Consider the following 16,087-nt stretch of genomic DNA (forward strand, 5'->3'; position numbering starts at 1 on the left):
GCTGGGTTCAAATCCCAGCTTCCCCACCTGCTAGCCCCCAGGTCCTTAGCTGTTTGTACTCAGGGCCCAGCATGTCATATCAGCTATTGTGTGATGGTTACTTCAATTATATTTTCTTCACTGGAATTGTGAATAAGAAAGGCAGTTGTTAAAGAAACCCCTAAATCAAAGAAAGCGAAGGAAAAAACCCAATAATGGAGAGAGAAGTGCCATTCAGAGCCTGGCCTCTGGTAAGTGCACACATGCAGTGAAGGGATTTGAGGCTTACGAGGAGAGTCAGGCAGGTTTCTACTTAACTTTGTTAAGAACAGAATTAAATAAAATTATAAGAGGTGAGAGTTGAAGGCTAGAACTGAAGAACCTTAATTGGAGCTTCACGTTATACTGCTCTCCCCCTGCTAAGGTGACTCTCCCCGTGGCTGGCAAGTGCGTTTGAAAAGCCCTTGGGACCACCTCCCCTCTGCCTTTCCTCCTCTCCTGTTGGAGAACCACCGCTCACCCAGTCAGCCACCACTTGTGAGAGATACAGGCAGTAGGTACATGTTCAGCTGTGGGAGGCTGCTGGGGGCCAGCGATATGCAGCATGGTGCCGCGCCTGGGTGGAGAGCTCCTGGCCTCTGGGGCTCCCCCACCTGCCTCGGGGCTGTCAGCCACTGGGCTTCAGCTTGCCTTTCTGGCCGACCTGCCCCTTCACTGTCCTGCCTGCCCTGCCTGCTGGCTCTTTCACACAGAGATTGGGGCATCCTGACTCTTCCCTGCTTTACAGGTGTTTTTAACCAGACCTCTTGTGTTCCTGGGGGTCTCCTGGGGCCCTCCCAGACCTGCTCCCCTTCACAGCTGTCTCCAGCTGCAGGGTTTGGGCCTTTGGTCTCCCTGTGGCCCCCACTCCACCCCATTCCTGTCAGTGTCATTGCAACTATTTTTCAGGGATTCTCAATTTCTGGTAACAGGTACAAGCAAGCAATCTTACTTTCAGAGACTTGCCCTCCTTTCCCCCCTCTTTCCTCTTTTGGCCTCTCCCCTCCCTCTTTCTGCCCCTCCCTCCATCATTTTGAGGTAAATTCAAGTGGGAGGGGGATGTAGTTGTGCATACTTAATTTACCATCCTAATCTTACTTCCTTTCTTAAAAAATTAACTGTCATACCTTTGGTCCAGAGAGCCTTGTGAGTTTATACAGAAACATTCTCCTGCCAGCTCCAAACTCATAGCAGAGACAGACAGAATACTTTAAAATATTAAAATCATGTTATTATGTTAAAAAACAACATAGGTAACTGCAGGAACTGTCAGCAAGCTGGGGCTAAAGGAGCATATTGATGGCCCTGGAGTCAGGTTCTTCGAGGCAACTGGAAGTTCAGCTGTTAGAGTTAAAGGGGACCCTGAGTAGGGTTGATGACTGGAGAAGCTCACCACATGGAGGCAGATTTGGGTGAATGAAACATGAATGAAAGCTTAGAAAAGGGTTTTGGCCACCAACACTGAGCTAATGTCTGTCTGTCTACATAGGAGGGAGTAGAGACATTGGGCTTTGGGAAGACCAAGACCTGGACTTGATATCTGGGAGTGGCAACGCAACCAGCCCTGTAAAGGTGGCCAAATGGAGAGGGAAGAAATAGGCAATCACATAAACCATGAAATACAAATGCCCAGTTCACATGCACTTGCAAGCTACATTTTTTGGCCCAAGAGAAAAATGGTCATCGGGAAGTGAGGCAACTCAGAAAGTGGGAGAGTTTGAAGTGCAAGCTGAAATGGATTTAAAAATAATTACACTTAAAATACTCAAGGAGACTAAACCATAAACCATGAAATCCAAAAATGAAAAATCAATGAAAAAAAGCCTCTGAAAGATTTTTTTTTAAAAGTGCGTATATTTTAGAATGTAATAAACTTAAAAGATCAAAACAGAAATCATCTGTGATATCCTACCAATAAATATTAATGACTATCAGTATTTCCAGAGTATTTTCTTCCTAATTGTTACCTGTGTATATTTTTGTACAAATATAGGATCATGATCCAGACTTTCATAATTTTTGCCTTAATATATGAACATTTTCTTACCAGTCTTCTGTAGTCTTAAAGATGTATACTATTGCACATGGGTGTGCTACAAAATCTACTATTTCATAGCTGTTTACAACATACTGTAGTAATCTGTATGTTTTATTCTTTTAAAAATATATTTGCTTTCTATGATGAGAAAAGTAAAAATATAGAGAATATATAAAAGCATAAAGAAGGGAACAAAGATCTCTAATCTTATCATGCAGAAATAAACTTATATACACATAACTGAGTATGTGTATGTGGGTATAATAGCTATTATATTATACATATCGTTTTGTAACCTTGCTTTTTCCACTTAACATTGAAAAGTTTTCCATGTGAAATAAGATCGGTATCATCTATAGGGCACTTAGTCCTTCATTGTAAGATTGTACCATAAATAATGTCCATTGTAAAATGGGTTGTTTTTATTTCATTATTATGAACAGTGTTACCAGTGTTACAATATTACAAGTATGTTAAGGTTTTGTTCTTAATACATTCTGTGTTATTTTTATTTTTCAACAGGTGTTTGCATATGACCATTGTTTCTGGTCTATGGATGAATCTGTCAGAGAAAAGTATGCAGGTAAGAGTACAGTGTCCTCTTAACTACTGATCATACAGAAAAGGCATTCTAATATTCTTTCTACAAAGTATACTGGTCTTATTTTGTGTAACTTTAAGAACTATATAGAGAACTCCTCCCTACCTTTGCTATTAGAGTTTTTACATTGATTTGGAAAAGGCATTCTAATATTCTTTCTACAAAGTATACTGGTCTTATTTTGTGTAACTTTAAGAACTATATAGAGAACTCCTCCCTACCTTTGCTATTAGAGTTTTTACATTGATTGGGAAATGTGAGATCACAGTGCCATGTTCTTGGTATGAGATGATAGTTAGATTATTAGGGTACACCGCTGAGGTTATCACATGCATTCCCCAGGCCTTACATGGACAGTGCTCATTAATTCAAGTTCATATTGTATCAAGCACACTGAAGCCACTTAGATTCCCTTAGCCGTCTGTGGTGTGGCCCGGAGAGGCAGCTTGTTTTACCACAAGGGAGAAGAACTAACACAAAAGAAAATGAGTTTAATCCAGGCTCTGCTGACTGCCTCTGTGGCTTTGAGTAAATCCCTTAAGCTTCCTGTTTTCCGTTTTCTTCGATAGAGAGGAATATATGGTGTTCTCTCTAAATTTACCAGGAATTCTGTTACTCTCCTGTCCTCAATAAGGACTGTCTGAAACCTCTTTTCACACGAAGTTTAGAGCTACAGTGACAGCCTTTTATTTCCTTTATTCCTTACTGCCTCTGACACCTATTTCTAAGCAGTGTCTTTTAAATATTGAGTGTCATCTTGTACTGGCTTTTGTCACGAAAAACAGTAGTACTACACCTGTTTTAAAAAGTTGAGGTTAATTTGTTGTAGCTGGGCCAGCGATGACTGTAAGGATTGCTTCAGTATGGCAAGTGTGATGAGGAGGTACTGATCTGGTAAATTAACTAGGAAGTGAGACATAATGGAGGGCTATTTATAGCATTCAAAAATCTGACAAACATAACAGCGTCCAGTTCTTTCAGATTATGTTCAGGACTCAAAGAGGTTGAATGGCTTTTCAAGGTCACGTTTAACTATTGATGTATTTAATTTAGCCTGTGGAGGAGAATTTGACCCTGTTATTTTGTCCATTATTCAAAGCTAGAAGAAATTTCCAAAAATCTTCTTCCCTTCCCTAGCTGATATGTATTACAGGCCCTGTAATTAAAACTTACCATTGAAGAAAAGGAGAAGGGATTTATATATATATATATATATGATTGTTTTGAACTCTGGTACCACATGAATAAAGTATTAGCTAAGTGGTATATAGTTAAATTTAGGCCCAACGAGGCCTTAAGTATAAATTTTGGATATTGAGAATCATTGTTTATAAAATTACCAGTTCATCTAAGCTTTTTGCATTGCAGAGGGTTTTTGGACAGTGCTCATTAATTCAAGTTCATATTACCAGGAGCTCTTTTCCTCATTTTCTATCATGTGCTAACTAGAAATACCTGAAAGATGTAAGCCTTTGGAAGCATTCATCAAGCTTAAAAACTGTGTTTGGAGATGAAACAAGCTGAAAAAAATAGGTGCATTTGTGAGGGTGTTGTGTTTTTATTTTTTTTTTAATTGTTCACAGGTAGTTTTGGTTTAAAACATCCTTTTTCTCTTTCTCTCTTTCAGGTCAAGATGATGTTTTCAAGTGCCTTGGGGAGAATATCCTTCAGAATGCTTTTGATGGCTACAATGCATGTATCTTTGCCTATGGACAGACAGGTAATGTTAAAAAATATATTTTCTTTAAGCTTTAAGGATCATAGAGAAAGTACCAAAAAGAACATGTACTGTTAACATCTTCCCAGGATGATTGATAAACATGTTGACTTCTGTACCTTTGTGGTTAACAGGCAAGAAAATTTATTTGACATGAAAGGGTCACTTTGTAAGGGTACATTATATAGCTTGTGCAATAGAAAATTATTCTGCACAGTAAAATGCTTATGATATTTTTAAGAGGCAGTATATATAGTGGTTAGAGGAGCACAGACATGGAGTCAGGCTAGCCCAGCTCAAGCCCTGCTCCTGCTCCTGACCAGCTGTGCAACTTGCACCTCAGTTTCCATATCTGCAAAATGTTGATGATCAGAGACCTCCCTTACAGGGTTATCATAATGTGTTAGCAACGTTTAGAATAAGGCCCGGTACTTAAGAAGTGGTGTGTTAGTTTTAGGTAGTTATGATCATGATAAAGTGTCAAGTGATAAAAGCAGTAACTTGTATGATTAAAAGTATGTTTATAAAATCATTGCTACTAAAAAATGGAAAAGAATTATTCCAAAGTTAGGTCTATAAGTGACTTAATTTATAACTTTTTATTTTCCTGTGTTCTATAAATTTTCTTTAATGAATATGTATTTTTGGTACAAGGGAGAAAATAATTTTATAGTAGAAGAAGAAGATTACTCTTTGGTTTCTACCCTGTTGCCAAAGAGTAGTATGTCAATTTGTGCTGGGGCCCACGGGGATAACATATATTTTTTGTGCTTAGTGGCTGGGAGCAGGCACAGTGGTATTCAATGTATAGATATTCTCAGTTAATTTTAAGAAACTGTTCAGACCTCAGTATTTTTCAGTTGTTTTAGGTAATTTTGTTTTTCTGAAAGCATGAAGATGGTTAAAGAAGGTTTTTGGTTTTTTCTTAAACAATGTTAATTTTGCCTCTTCCATGTGAGGTAGAAAAGCTTCTATACTTACTAGTCTCATCACTATACTTGGGTATATTTCTTATTTTATATTTTGCATTTTGCTAAGTGTTAGTAACTTATTATGAGCAATGGAAAGAGGATTATGTATTTAAATTTCTCAAAGAGTCAGTAATAGATTTGATTTCCATTTTTTAGGATCTGGAAAATCATATACCATGATGGGTACTGCTGACCAACCTGGATTAATCCCAAGACTTTGCAGTGGACTCTTTGAACGAGCTCAGAAAGAGGAAAATGAAGAGCAGAGTTTTAAAGTAGAAGTGTCCTATATGGAAATTTATAATGAGAAAGTTAGAGACCTTCTTGATCCCAAAGGGTAAAGGACTTTGAGATTTTAATGTTACAGTATTATGGACTGAAACAGACTTCATAGACTGGCTTAAGTGAAATTTTTTATATTCAGCTCTAGTAGAGAGTTATTTATCTGGTTATTGTCTGTGATTTGTTTTCAGTTACATCCAGTGGCTTCCTGCAGCCAGTTCTGGGCATTTGAACTTAGGGCTGAGTCAGGACAGGGAAGTGTGGTCGAGCAGCTTGTATTCGCATCATGCTGCCCTTCTCAGTTTCATCCACAGCTGCAAATAAGAGCTATGTCAGGAAAATTAAGTCACTTGGTGTCAGAATGACTGGTATTCTTAATCAAGCACATTTTTTTTTTAAGACCAAGAAATTTCAGGTTGAATTCAACTGTTTGTTTGCAGGCTGTGAAGTGAGGGAGAGGCATAATCAGAGATGTGAAATGTGGACGTTAGGGTAGTTAATTTTAAAGATTCCCAGAGGGAAGAAGTGTCCCATTTTATAGCACAGCTTGGAAAAAGAAGTGCCTCAAAAGCATTTTATAAAGCTTAAAAATGCTGTCCCCACTCTGCAGTCATAACTGAACCTAATGAGGAAGATCAGAGGTATTGGAGGAAATCTGTTCATTGCCCAGAGAATTCTCTGAGTTCAGATTTTAAGGAAGTGCAACAGTGGAGAAAAAGAAACAGATAATAACCACAGTGGTGGCTTCTTAATGTAAAAACAGTGTCCAGAAGGTCGAAGAGCCAAATAAGCTGAGGCTTACGGAGGACAACAATGGGACATTCAGTTATGTTTGGATGAAGAAAGTGATCAAGGAAAGATGACCTTAGAGGCAGTGAATCATTGTGATGCTCAGTCAAGAGAAAATGGCACTTGTCAGCTCCTCCCTAGCACCCAGTTTTTTTGACAAAGATGCTGATCGTTGGGCACTTGGATTGGCACTTGGCATTTCTTTACAAAACGTTCCTTAACATCTGAGTGATCATTATTATATGCCAGGACTGTGCACGTCTTGGGGAAGAGCTCAGTGTGGACACAATGAGAGTTTTGGAAACAAATAATTGTATTACGGTGTAGTAGTGCTACAATAAATTGTAAAGAAGGCTTATTCAAAAAGGGTGAGGGCAAAAAGTGAATGGCTGTCTTTGTCCAAAGAAGGGAAGACTCCGCAGAGGGTGCTTGATGAATTTTGTGCTGAGTACGAATTTGTCCATGGAGAAGTTAGGTGAGAGCCCTTCGGGCATAGGGTCATTCTGTGCCAAGGCATGGAGGTGTAAAGAAATCACTGATGTGGAGGGTGACCCAGCTGTTCGGTGTGGCTGGAGGGCAGCGTGCGTGAAGTCAAAACAGACCAAAGGGAGGTCGGATGTAGGAAGGTTAGAGCCTAAGTACCTACATCTTGCAGAGTGTTATGCCCTTGTGTTTTTCCTGACTCTGCCTTGAATACTTTTTCTTGCACTTTCACCTCTGTGAAGAGCATCACTTTCTTTGAGACCCCAGACCTAATCTTTCCAGAAATTCTTAGCTGACTTCATTCTTGTGCTTTGTGTTGCACAGTGCTTGTGTGGAATAATTTGTCCTTTACTATCTACAGTTTGCTCATAGTCTTTAGGCATTTCTTATATATTTGGCTTGTGTGTGGTTTAGCAGTTAATAGCATGGGCTTGAGACTCACAAAGCTCTGGATCCAGGGCCTCTAATTGTTACCTGGTGGGCAAGATCCTTATGCTCCCTTGGCCTCTTTTGTACAGGGGGATGGTAATGTCATACAGTATCTCAAGGGCTATTGTGAAGACAGGCTGGGGTGATGCACATGAGGTCTTCGAGCACTTACTGTCACATAGTGAGTGCTCAGTAAGTGAGCTGCTGCTCTTGTTGCCTCCGTGAAAATTTCCTGAGGGTTTTTGTAGTGTTTTTCTGAAGAGTTGAAGACAATGGATTAAAACTCTAAAGGCGATCTCTTTTCAGTGAAAGAGAACTTGGATTTTGTATTCAAGTACTTACTTTATTCATTGTCTACTATGTGTACTAATGTTTTACTCAGCACATAATATAGTGTACATTATCTGTAAGTAAGAGAAAAATGAAGGGAAACAATATATCTTGAGATCAGAACTAAGTCAAATATTCTATATCTATTTCATGTATAGTTCTATAGTAGTAAGAGAAGTTTTCAGTGGCTAACTTGAGGATATTGTAAAGTTCTAAATTATTAGAAAATAATATCAAGTTCATTAAAGGAAAATCACTTGTAATCTCATCAACAAATTTTTTTTCATAATTTTTAATTTTTTTAAAGACCTTTTTGTGACAGAATTCACACGCCATAAATCATCAACAAATATCCCTAATCTTTTTTGGTTGATATCATTAATTATGCTCTTTACTCTCAGTTTTTGTCAGATGCCCTGTAGTGGGCTTATTAGTTCCTTATTAGTACTTGAATTTTTAGTTTTATTGACTTCTTTTTCATTACATACATTGAAGTGATCATGTGGTTCTTTCCCCCCCTTCAGTCTGTCAGTGTGGTAAAGGGCATGGATCTTTTTCCAATGTTAAAACATTATTAAATGTTAAATTATTAAATATTAAAACAATGTTAGCAGCCCTGAAATCAGTCCAGATTTTAAATCAGTGTGTTTTTAGATCATTATTGAATTCAGTCTGTGTGTTTTGTCTTTGTTCACAATTGAGATTGGTCTGTAGTTTCCTTTCTTGCACAGTTAACATTTATTGAGTTTCTTCTGCCCTTTTATATGCTTTCTGTGATATGACAAGCAGATCGTTTGTTTGACTGCATTCTTTGTGGAAGTAAACAGGCATCCCACAGTGTACCCTTTTGAGAGATGTGATATTTTACCATATTATGAACAATTCTTACCAGTGGAGATTTAAAATGTTGGTTTAAATTCTTCTGAGATCAGATTGGTTGGTTCTGTTACTTGGGCTCTTTGTTGAAATTTACTATGTGTTTTTATGGAGCACAGTTGAGTCCTTCTAAAAGCAGGTTATTAAAAAATCATTTCTTTGTTTTTAATGAACAGAAGCCGTCAAACATTAAAAGTCAGAGAGCACAATGTGTTGGGACCCTATGTGGATGGACTTTCTAAACTGGCTGTCACAAGCTACAAGGTAACAAAATATTCTTTATGTAAATTACTTAAATTCACTGTAGCAAAATTTTTTGTGGTTTAATTTGTGATGATTATTTTTCTTGAAATTAAAAAAAATTATAATAACATCACTTAATCACTTTTTACAGAAATCTCTCTTAAAAAACTATGTCTGGCTCTTAGGACAGTTTAATTTTAAGAGAAGATATACATACTTGCAAGGCATACCTATTTATTGTGACACACGTATTTTTCTTATATTTTGTGAACTCTAAAATGGTGAGCTCTTAAAATTATAAATCGCAGCATTTATTTCTCCCTTAGTAGTACATAAGGTAATGAAGTTGTTTATGATATCATTGATTTAATTAAATAAAATGTATGATTTGAGTAGTTCAAATTCAAAGCCTGTTTCTAATTTGAGAGAATCTCTCATAGGCCTTTACTTATTAGCTCTCTTCATTTTCAAACTTCACATTAGACTTTGTATGGATCCATCAGGCTTTATATGTTGGGGACTTGGGGGTGGGGCCAGAGGCTGTGATGTAATGTACCTTGAATGAAGAGCCCAAGAATGTTCATCTGGTGACACTTGATCCTCTTGTATGACTGACTCCTCTGTGATTCTGAATCATTTACTCTGCCTCACCAAGCCTCTTTGTGCTAATTTGCAAAATGGAAATGAATTTTATTGTCATGATTATCTTATGAGGTAGGTTCATTTGTTCCTTTATTCAGAAATCAGTTCTATCATGTAGTCAATGATAGTTCATTTAGTAAACATTAGTTACTTCATTTGGTAAATAAACATCTGTTGAACACCTGTCATATGGCATTGTGCTAGGTGCCGAGGATATAAAAAATGAATGAGATGGTCAATTCCCTCAAGTTGCTGACAGATGTTATAAAGGTATTATAAAATAATGTGATTATAAGTGCAGTGAGAGATGCATGTTCGGGATTCATGGTAGTTTGGAGGAGGGGTTCCTAACTTAAATGGGTGTGTAGGTGTCTGGGGAGGGTAGTGTCTAGGAAGGCTTCCTGGAAGAGATCAAAGGAGATGATGCATGTGAAGTCTTTGATAACTCTAGAGTATTACATAAGTGGTAAGTATTGTTGTTATTTTAATAATAACTTGAGAACCTATTTATGCAACATTAGAGATCAAGATGTTTTTAAAAGCTCAGAGGAGACTGGAAAGTATGAAAAGACATTTGCTTGTTTAAAAAATTAAAAGTCTCAATACAAAGTTTATGCTTGAGAAAACAGATTAAGAGACCAAAGTCTAGGTTAAATAGGATAAAGCTTTTACAGGAAGCCTTGGGACCATCAGATTTAATGGAACTAAAATGGATTTGGAATGGATCTAGAAAACTGAATTTTACCTTTTGCTGCTGTGTTCCCATTCTGGTGCCCACTTATACTTATTTTTGTAGTCAATTTTTACTTTGAGGCTTTAAATTTATAATACTGAATTTTTCCTTCGACATTATTCTTTTTCATTTACACAGAAAACAGAAAATTATGATTTCCAAAGATTTTCATGTATATATATAAAATATATATATTTCAGTGAACAAATGAGTGAATGAAGGAAGGAAGGAATGATGAGAGGGCTGGTATGGTGGCTCCAGAGATGCCATTAGGGACCTACATTCCTTCCAGTTTTCCACGGAGCCAGCTCTGTAGTAATGTCCAAATGCTCAAGATGTTAGTTAGCTCTTAGAACCAAGGTGTGGTATCGTTTCTACTCCCTTTACAGAGAATTCCCAGATGACTTTCTATCGCATTCACTAAAACCTAGTCATATGGCCAGACTGAGCTTCTTGGGCATTTGGGAAACGTTGTCTCTTAGTTCCTCTGTAACATGCTGTGCTGAAGATTGGGTTCCTTTACTGGAAATAAGAGGAGACTGGGTAAAAGTAGGCAACTTGTACACCCTTCCGCACATATCATCTTTCTTGTTACTCATTAAAGTCCTTGTACAGTAGATGATGTTACAGCTCTGTATTGTTCTTTATGAAAGTAGAATTCAGATTGGCTAAGTAACTGTGTTAGAGCTTATAACATTTTAAAAATGAAGATCCTATGATCTTTCAATTGCATCTTGCTGTCTCCTTTATAGCAGTAATGGCAACAAAGTAGTAAATCTTTGCAGAAAATTATTCTCTTCACGTTCTCATTAAAAAAAAAACAAATCTGATAAGATATACACTGATGTGGTAATGTGTAGCGCTATGCCTGCATGAAGGGGCTATAAATTATTCTTATTTGTTGCATATTCATATAATCTAATTTGATTTAACAATGAAGCCTCTATTGGTCCTATAGTTAAAGAAAACTGTGTTTTTAAGATTTCTAGATTAGATAAGGATTGGCTTGGCAAATTTATTCATCTTGTGGGACTCAACACGCAGCCTCTAAACTTTTCAGTTCCCAGCCAAAGCTGCCACTTCATTTGGCATCTACAGAAAATGATGTATTTTGTTTGAATTTTCAGAGACAATATTGGCAGTTATCCGCTGTGGGGCTTAGAGTTCACTGCAAGACAAAGTGTAAACTCCAGATGTGGTTAATTAAGTAGTGAAACTTGTAATGCATTTTGTCTCATGGCAGAGTTCTAATATTTATGAGACAGATAATGAAATGTGTGTCTATGACTTGTTTCCACTTAGGATATTGAGTCTTTGATGTCTGAGGGTAACAAGTCTCGTACAGTTGCTGCCACCAACATGAATGAGGAGAGTAGCCGATCTCATGCGGTCTTCAAAATCACCCTCACGCATACTTTATATGACGTGAAGTCTGGGGTAGGTGTGCAGATGCAGGACCTTCTTTTTTTTCCTTTTAATTTCTAAAGTAGATCACGGTCTGTCTATCTTATTCCCTTCAGGTGTTAGATGATTTTAAGTCCTACCCAGACATCACTTAGGACTCAGGACAAGAAACAGAAGCCACTCTAGGCAAATAGGAAGGGGTTTAGTGGAGGGAATCAGGTGATGACAGAGTTGTTAGAACAGCTAAGGAAGAGGAGGTTCTAGACTGAATCTCTAGGAATAACAACACGTATACACCGCGGGTGGTGCTACCCCTGAGGGCAGCCCCAGAGCTCGGCGCCACAGGCTCACACCTTGCCTGATGCTGGATGCAGCAGTCTGTGAGGCTGCCGCTTGGCGCCCCGGGAGCTGAAGAATGGAAGCTGGGGGCACTGTGGTGGGAAACCTCATGTTCTCATGATCTTGCTTACTGTCAGAAAAAGCCAAAACAGACAGGGGGGATGGCCTCTCTTTCACTTCTGCTTTCCAAATCTTAGGCAGACTCTAAGTCATATCCTGAACTTGGCTACAAGGGAGTCTTGAGAAGTATAGGCTTTAGCTCTCCGACTAAAGGAAGGTGGAACAGAAGTTAAACAAGCTGATGGGCCACAGTCTCTGCACAGCATTTTTTGAGGTTGAGTATTTGGCTCTGCAGTGTATGAAGAGTAAACAGAGCCAGAGACATGTATGCTTCTCCTACACTGAAACTTCTCTGTTGATTTGTGCATTTGTGTTTTCCCTCTTACTTTTTTTGGGAAGTTTGCATATTTTACTATGCTGCCTATCTTCCAGCAGATCAATTGCAGATACCAGAAGCTAAAATAATCACCCAGGCAAAGCACTCTCTTTTGGCAAAATTTTCACTTGCTGAAAGCATATTTTTCTTCTTTTACCACCACAGCAAGATTAGTGTAACAACAAAACGTTCTTTGTTTTCTATTTCCTTTTCAGCATAAAACAAAAAACATACTGATGACTTTTTTTTTAACCAAAAGTACTTTTGCTTTGGGAAGCTGAATATCCTTTTGTTTGCAGCATGTTTATTTATGGAGATAAATATAAATGTATATTTTAAAGAAAAGTTAAAAAAATGAACCAGTCTATAGATTTTAGCATTGCTTTCCCACATTTCTTGTATTGCTGCTGAAGTGTGAAATATTTATTAGTGTGTGATTTGATAGAATGTTTTGATAAAGGAAAATAACAGCATATGTGTATATATAAAATAGCTAGAAAATATGTAAATTTAATACCTGAAATTATGAAATAAGGGGATTTTCTATGAATAACATGAACAATTTTAGAAAGCACTGAGGTTTGGAGGGTTCCTTCTATTGTATAAAAGTCAGATTAATGTCTTTTTTTGTATCAGTAAGATTTGCAAATATTTTCCCTCAGGATTATTGGTAAATACTCATGAAACTTTAAGTTTAGTTTCATATCATATTAAAATTTCTATCTATAAGTGCTCTTGTATACTTCTCAATGAAAATTTTATTGGGTTCCCTTCAAAATGTCCCATTTTTGGTGGCACTGTTTTTCTGAGATAACTTTCACTCTGTCTGGATTAGTAGAGTTGTGTATAGTTTTGTGTGTCTCCTTAGGTTATATAGTTTTCTTATACTGTTTCATAGCAGCACACACTAATTTTGAAATAACAGTAAATAATGCAATAGTAAAGGATTTAGATAACAAATGCATCGGTGGAGACATATCACTTTCTGTATTCTTTAACGGTTCATTAGTTTCTCTTAACTTGCTTTCTAGACATCTGGAGAGAAAGTGGGCAAACTGAGCCTGGTGGATTTAGCGGGCAGTGAGCGAGCAACAAAAACTGGAGCTGCAGGGGACAGGTTGAAGGAGGGGAGCAACATCAACAAGTAAGATTTTCAGAAGCTTATTTTTGTTGCTTTATTGATTTAATAGACAAATAGAAGAACTTCTGTAGTTACTGAAAGAATAAGGTACTGGAACGACTGTGGCTATAATGAATAGTTTAGAATTGTTTTTAGGTATATATTTATTTATGGGCCCAGGCTGAGGAGCACAGCCTCGGTCAAGTCAGAAGTTTCTCCAGCACAGACCTAAGGGGATTTGGGGTCCGGGAATTCTTTGTCCCAGGAAGTGGCCTTGTGTAATGTTGGACATCTAGCCACTAGATGGCGCTAGTACCTGCCGCCTCTCTTCCCCCACCCTCGTGACAGCCCAGGTATCTCAGACTGCCCTCTGTGGGGGCAGAGCAGCCCTCGCTTGAGAACCGTTGGTCTGAGTTATAAAAAAGAACAAAGATAATGAATTGATCCATCGGAGTCCAGCGCTGACCTTGACCCAGGTGTCACTGAACAACAACAGGTCAACTAGCCATACTGGGATTTCCTTATTATGACTGCGTGGTGCTTATTTATACCAAGAAGCTAGGGTTTTATAAAATAATATTTTGTGCACTAATTCCTTCACATGGTTATATTTTCTACCTTGCACAAGCTAAATTGTCAGCTCCTTTTGGGCAAGAATATTTTCTATCTTTGTGGCTCCCAGAGAAACACATAGCGAGTTAGTAAGTTGTAAGTAACCACCTGGAAATCATAGACCACCATCATCTCGATGCTGTGCGGTTATTGAATGGCGGTATGTATGTAAATGTTTTTGCTTTGTACTAAGGTTTAATTAATTGCATTGTGTTAGTGGCTTCCTTTCTTAAAGATATGTGGTGATTGTGTTATAATCTTGACTTAAAGATTTATAGCTCACATTGTTATTTACAAAAATGAAAAAAAAAATAATTGAGCTAAGCACTTTTATTGCTTACTGTAAATAACGTTGGAGGAATATCAGTTTTTAGAGTTTATGTGTTTTTTAGCTAAGCCACAGAATGCTGACAGCAGTGCTGTTCTCATGCAGGTACAAAGGCATCTTGATGCTCAATCTTTTTGCTAAAACGTGACATTTGATATACTTGGTTTTTTATGATTATACGGTTTGTTGCACCATGCAGGTCCCTCACAACCCTCGGTCTGGTTATCTCAGCCCTAGCAGATCAGAGTGCTGGCAAAAACAAGAATAAATTTGTTCCATATCGTGACTCAGTTCTCACTTGGCTGCTCAAAGTAAGCTCCCCCTGCCTCCCTTTCTGGCATACTCTTGGTGGTTGGTAAACAGGAAGAATAGAGTGGACTATTAATCCCTCTCAATATCTTTTCCTCCATCAGTGTTCAAATTTATAATCATTAAGGTCTTATCTGGTAATCACAGTTTCAATGGATTATGCATAGGTTTCTTCCTGACTCACCAGAACCTGGAAGCAATGGAATTTGGGAGCACCCTGAATCACACGATTGCCTCTGAGATTTTGGGAATAGAGCAAGAAGCTAGTGCTAATCCGACAGCCGAGTGAGTCATAGGGAAGGAGTTGCTCCTGCCCTAGGACTCAGCTGGACTGCTCCAGCTTCTCAAAGGCTCCTTTTGTTTGACTGACATTTTGGACCTGATTTTTCTGTTTAACTTCAAGATTGCTTCTCGTAATCATTTTTAATTTACTTTAAGCTTATTAAAGGTGTTGTTTAAGGATACAGTGTAGAGTACACATTCATTGGGTAATTGATTCAATATGAATATGAGAAATGGAAATGAGAAATTAAAAAACCTGTGAAGTGCTATTAGGAGAACATAAATATAAGACACTCCTTGCCCTCTAATTCTCATAGTCTAGTAATGGAGATAAGATGTGTACCAACATACTATAACGTGACTTAGTGATTCCAAGAGCATGATAGTAATGACATACATGGAACAGGAGTTTGGTGGACAGACTGTTTCCACGTTTCTTCTCGTCTTCAAGGATTCCTTTTGTTCTGATAGAGATGATCTGGTGAACTGGATATCGTACTAGGAGTTACAGGATATAAAGTTTAATTCCTTATAGTTGCCAAGCTAGAACAAAATATTGTACCCAATACTCTTCTTTTTTTAATGGAGAAATGCTTTTATGAGCCATGTTTAGTTTTGTGATGGCTTATTTTCTCAATGATCAAGAATTTATGGAACACTTGTTATTCACTATGTTAGGGGTTGAGAATACAAAGGTCAGGTAAACACAGGCCGCTCAGTAGAGGACACACTTGAATAGTCCACAACATGGTTTAGGGCACCATGTTTGTTAAGGGAGTGGGATTTTCTTCTAATTCCTTCTCTTAAGGGGTTACTAGTCTTCAGTTTTACTTTCTAAAACTCTGCACACCATTTGAGAATGCTTTACTAAGTGAAATTTGCCACAGTAGAAAATAAGGTAGATTGTTTCCTTTGGCCAAAATGAAGTAAAAGTAGAAATTAAAAACAAAAGGATAAGCCAAAGATGATCATTAAAAACCACTTGTAAATAACTCTTGAATTAAAGGGGTATTATGGAACATTACACTACCAAGGAAATAATTGTACTGGTCTTCATATTTCAGTAGTTAACCTTGAAATCGGATTTATTTAAGTTCCAGAAGAA

At 37.7% G+C, this 16,087-nt stretch overlaps 1 protein-coding gene across 9 annotated transcripts in view; it reads left to right on the forward strand.

Annotated features, from left to right (window-relative positions):
• Positions 1–16,087, forward strand: part of KIF13B (kinesin family member 13B) — a 193,005-nt gene that overhangs the window by 58,684 nt on the left and 118,234 nt on the right. For all 9 annotated transcript variants that reach the window (XM_057505396.1, XM_057505412.1, XM_036888825.2 and 6 more), the window contains exons 4-10: positions 2,579–2,639; positions 4,285–4,377; positions 5,502–5,682; positions 8,711–8,798; positions 11,455–11,589; positions 13,363–13,475; positions 14,591–14,702. In XM_057505396.1, coding sequence (XP_057361379.1) covers positions 2,579–2,639; positions 4,285–4,377; positions 5,502–5,682; positions 8,711–8,798; positions 11,455–11,589; positions 13,363–13,475; positions 14,591–14,702 — 783 coding nt within the window. The remainder of the gene's footprint in view (positions 1–2,578; positions 2,640–4,284; positions 4,378–5,501; positions 5,683–8,710; positions 8,799–11,454; positions 11,590–13,362; positions 13,476–14,590; positions 14,703–16,087) is intronic.

This window comes from Manis pentadactyla, chromosome 1, assembly GCF_030020395.1.
Source record: "Manis pentadactyla isolate mManPen7 chromosome 1, mManPen7.hap1, whole genome shotgun sequence".
Lineage (NCBI taxonomy): Eukaryota > Metazoa > Chordata > Mammalia > Pholidota > Manidae > Manis > Manis pentadactyla.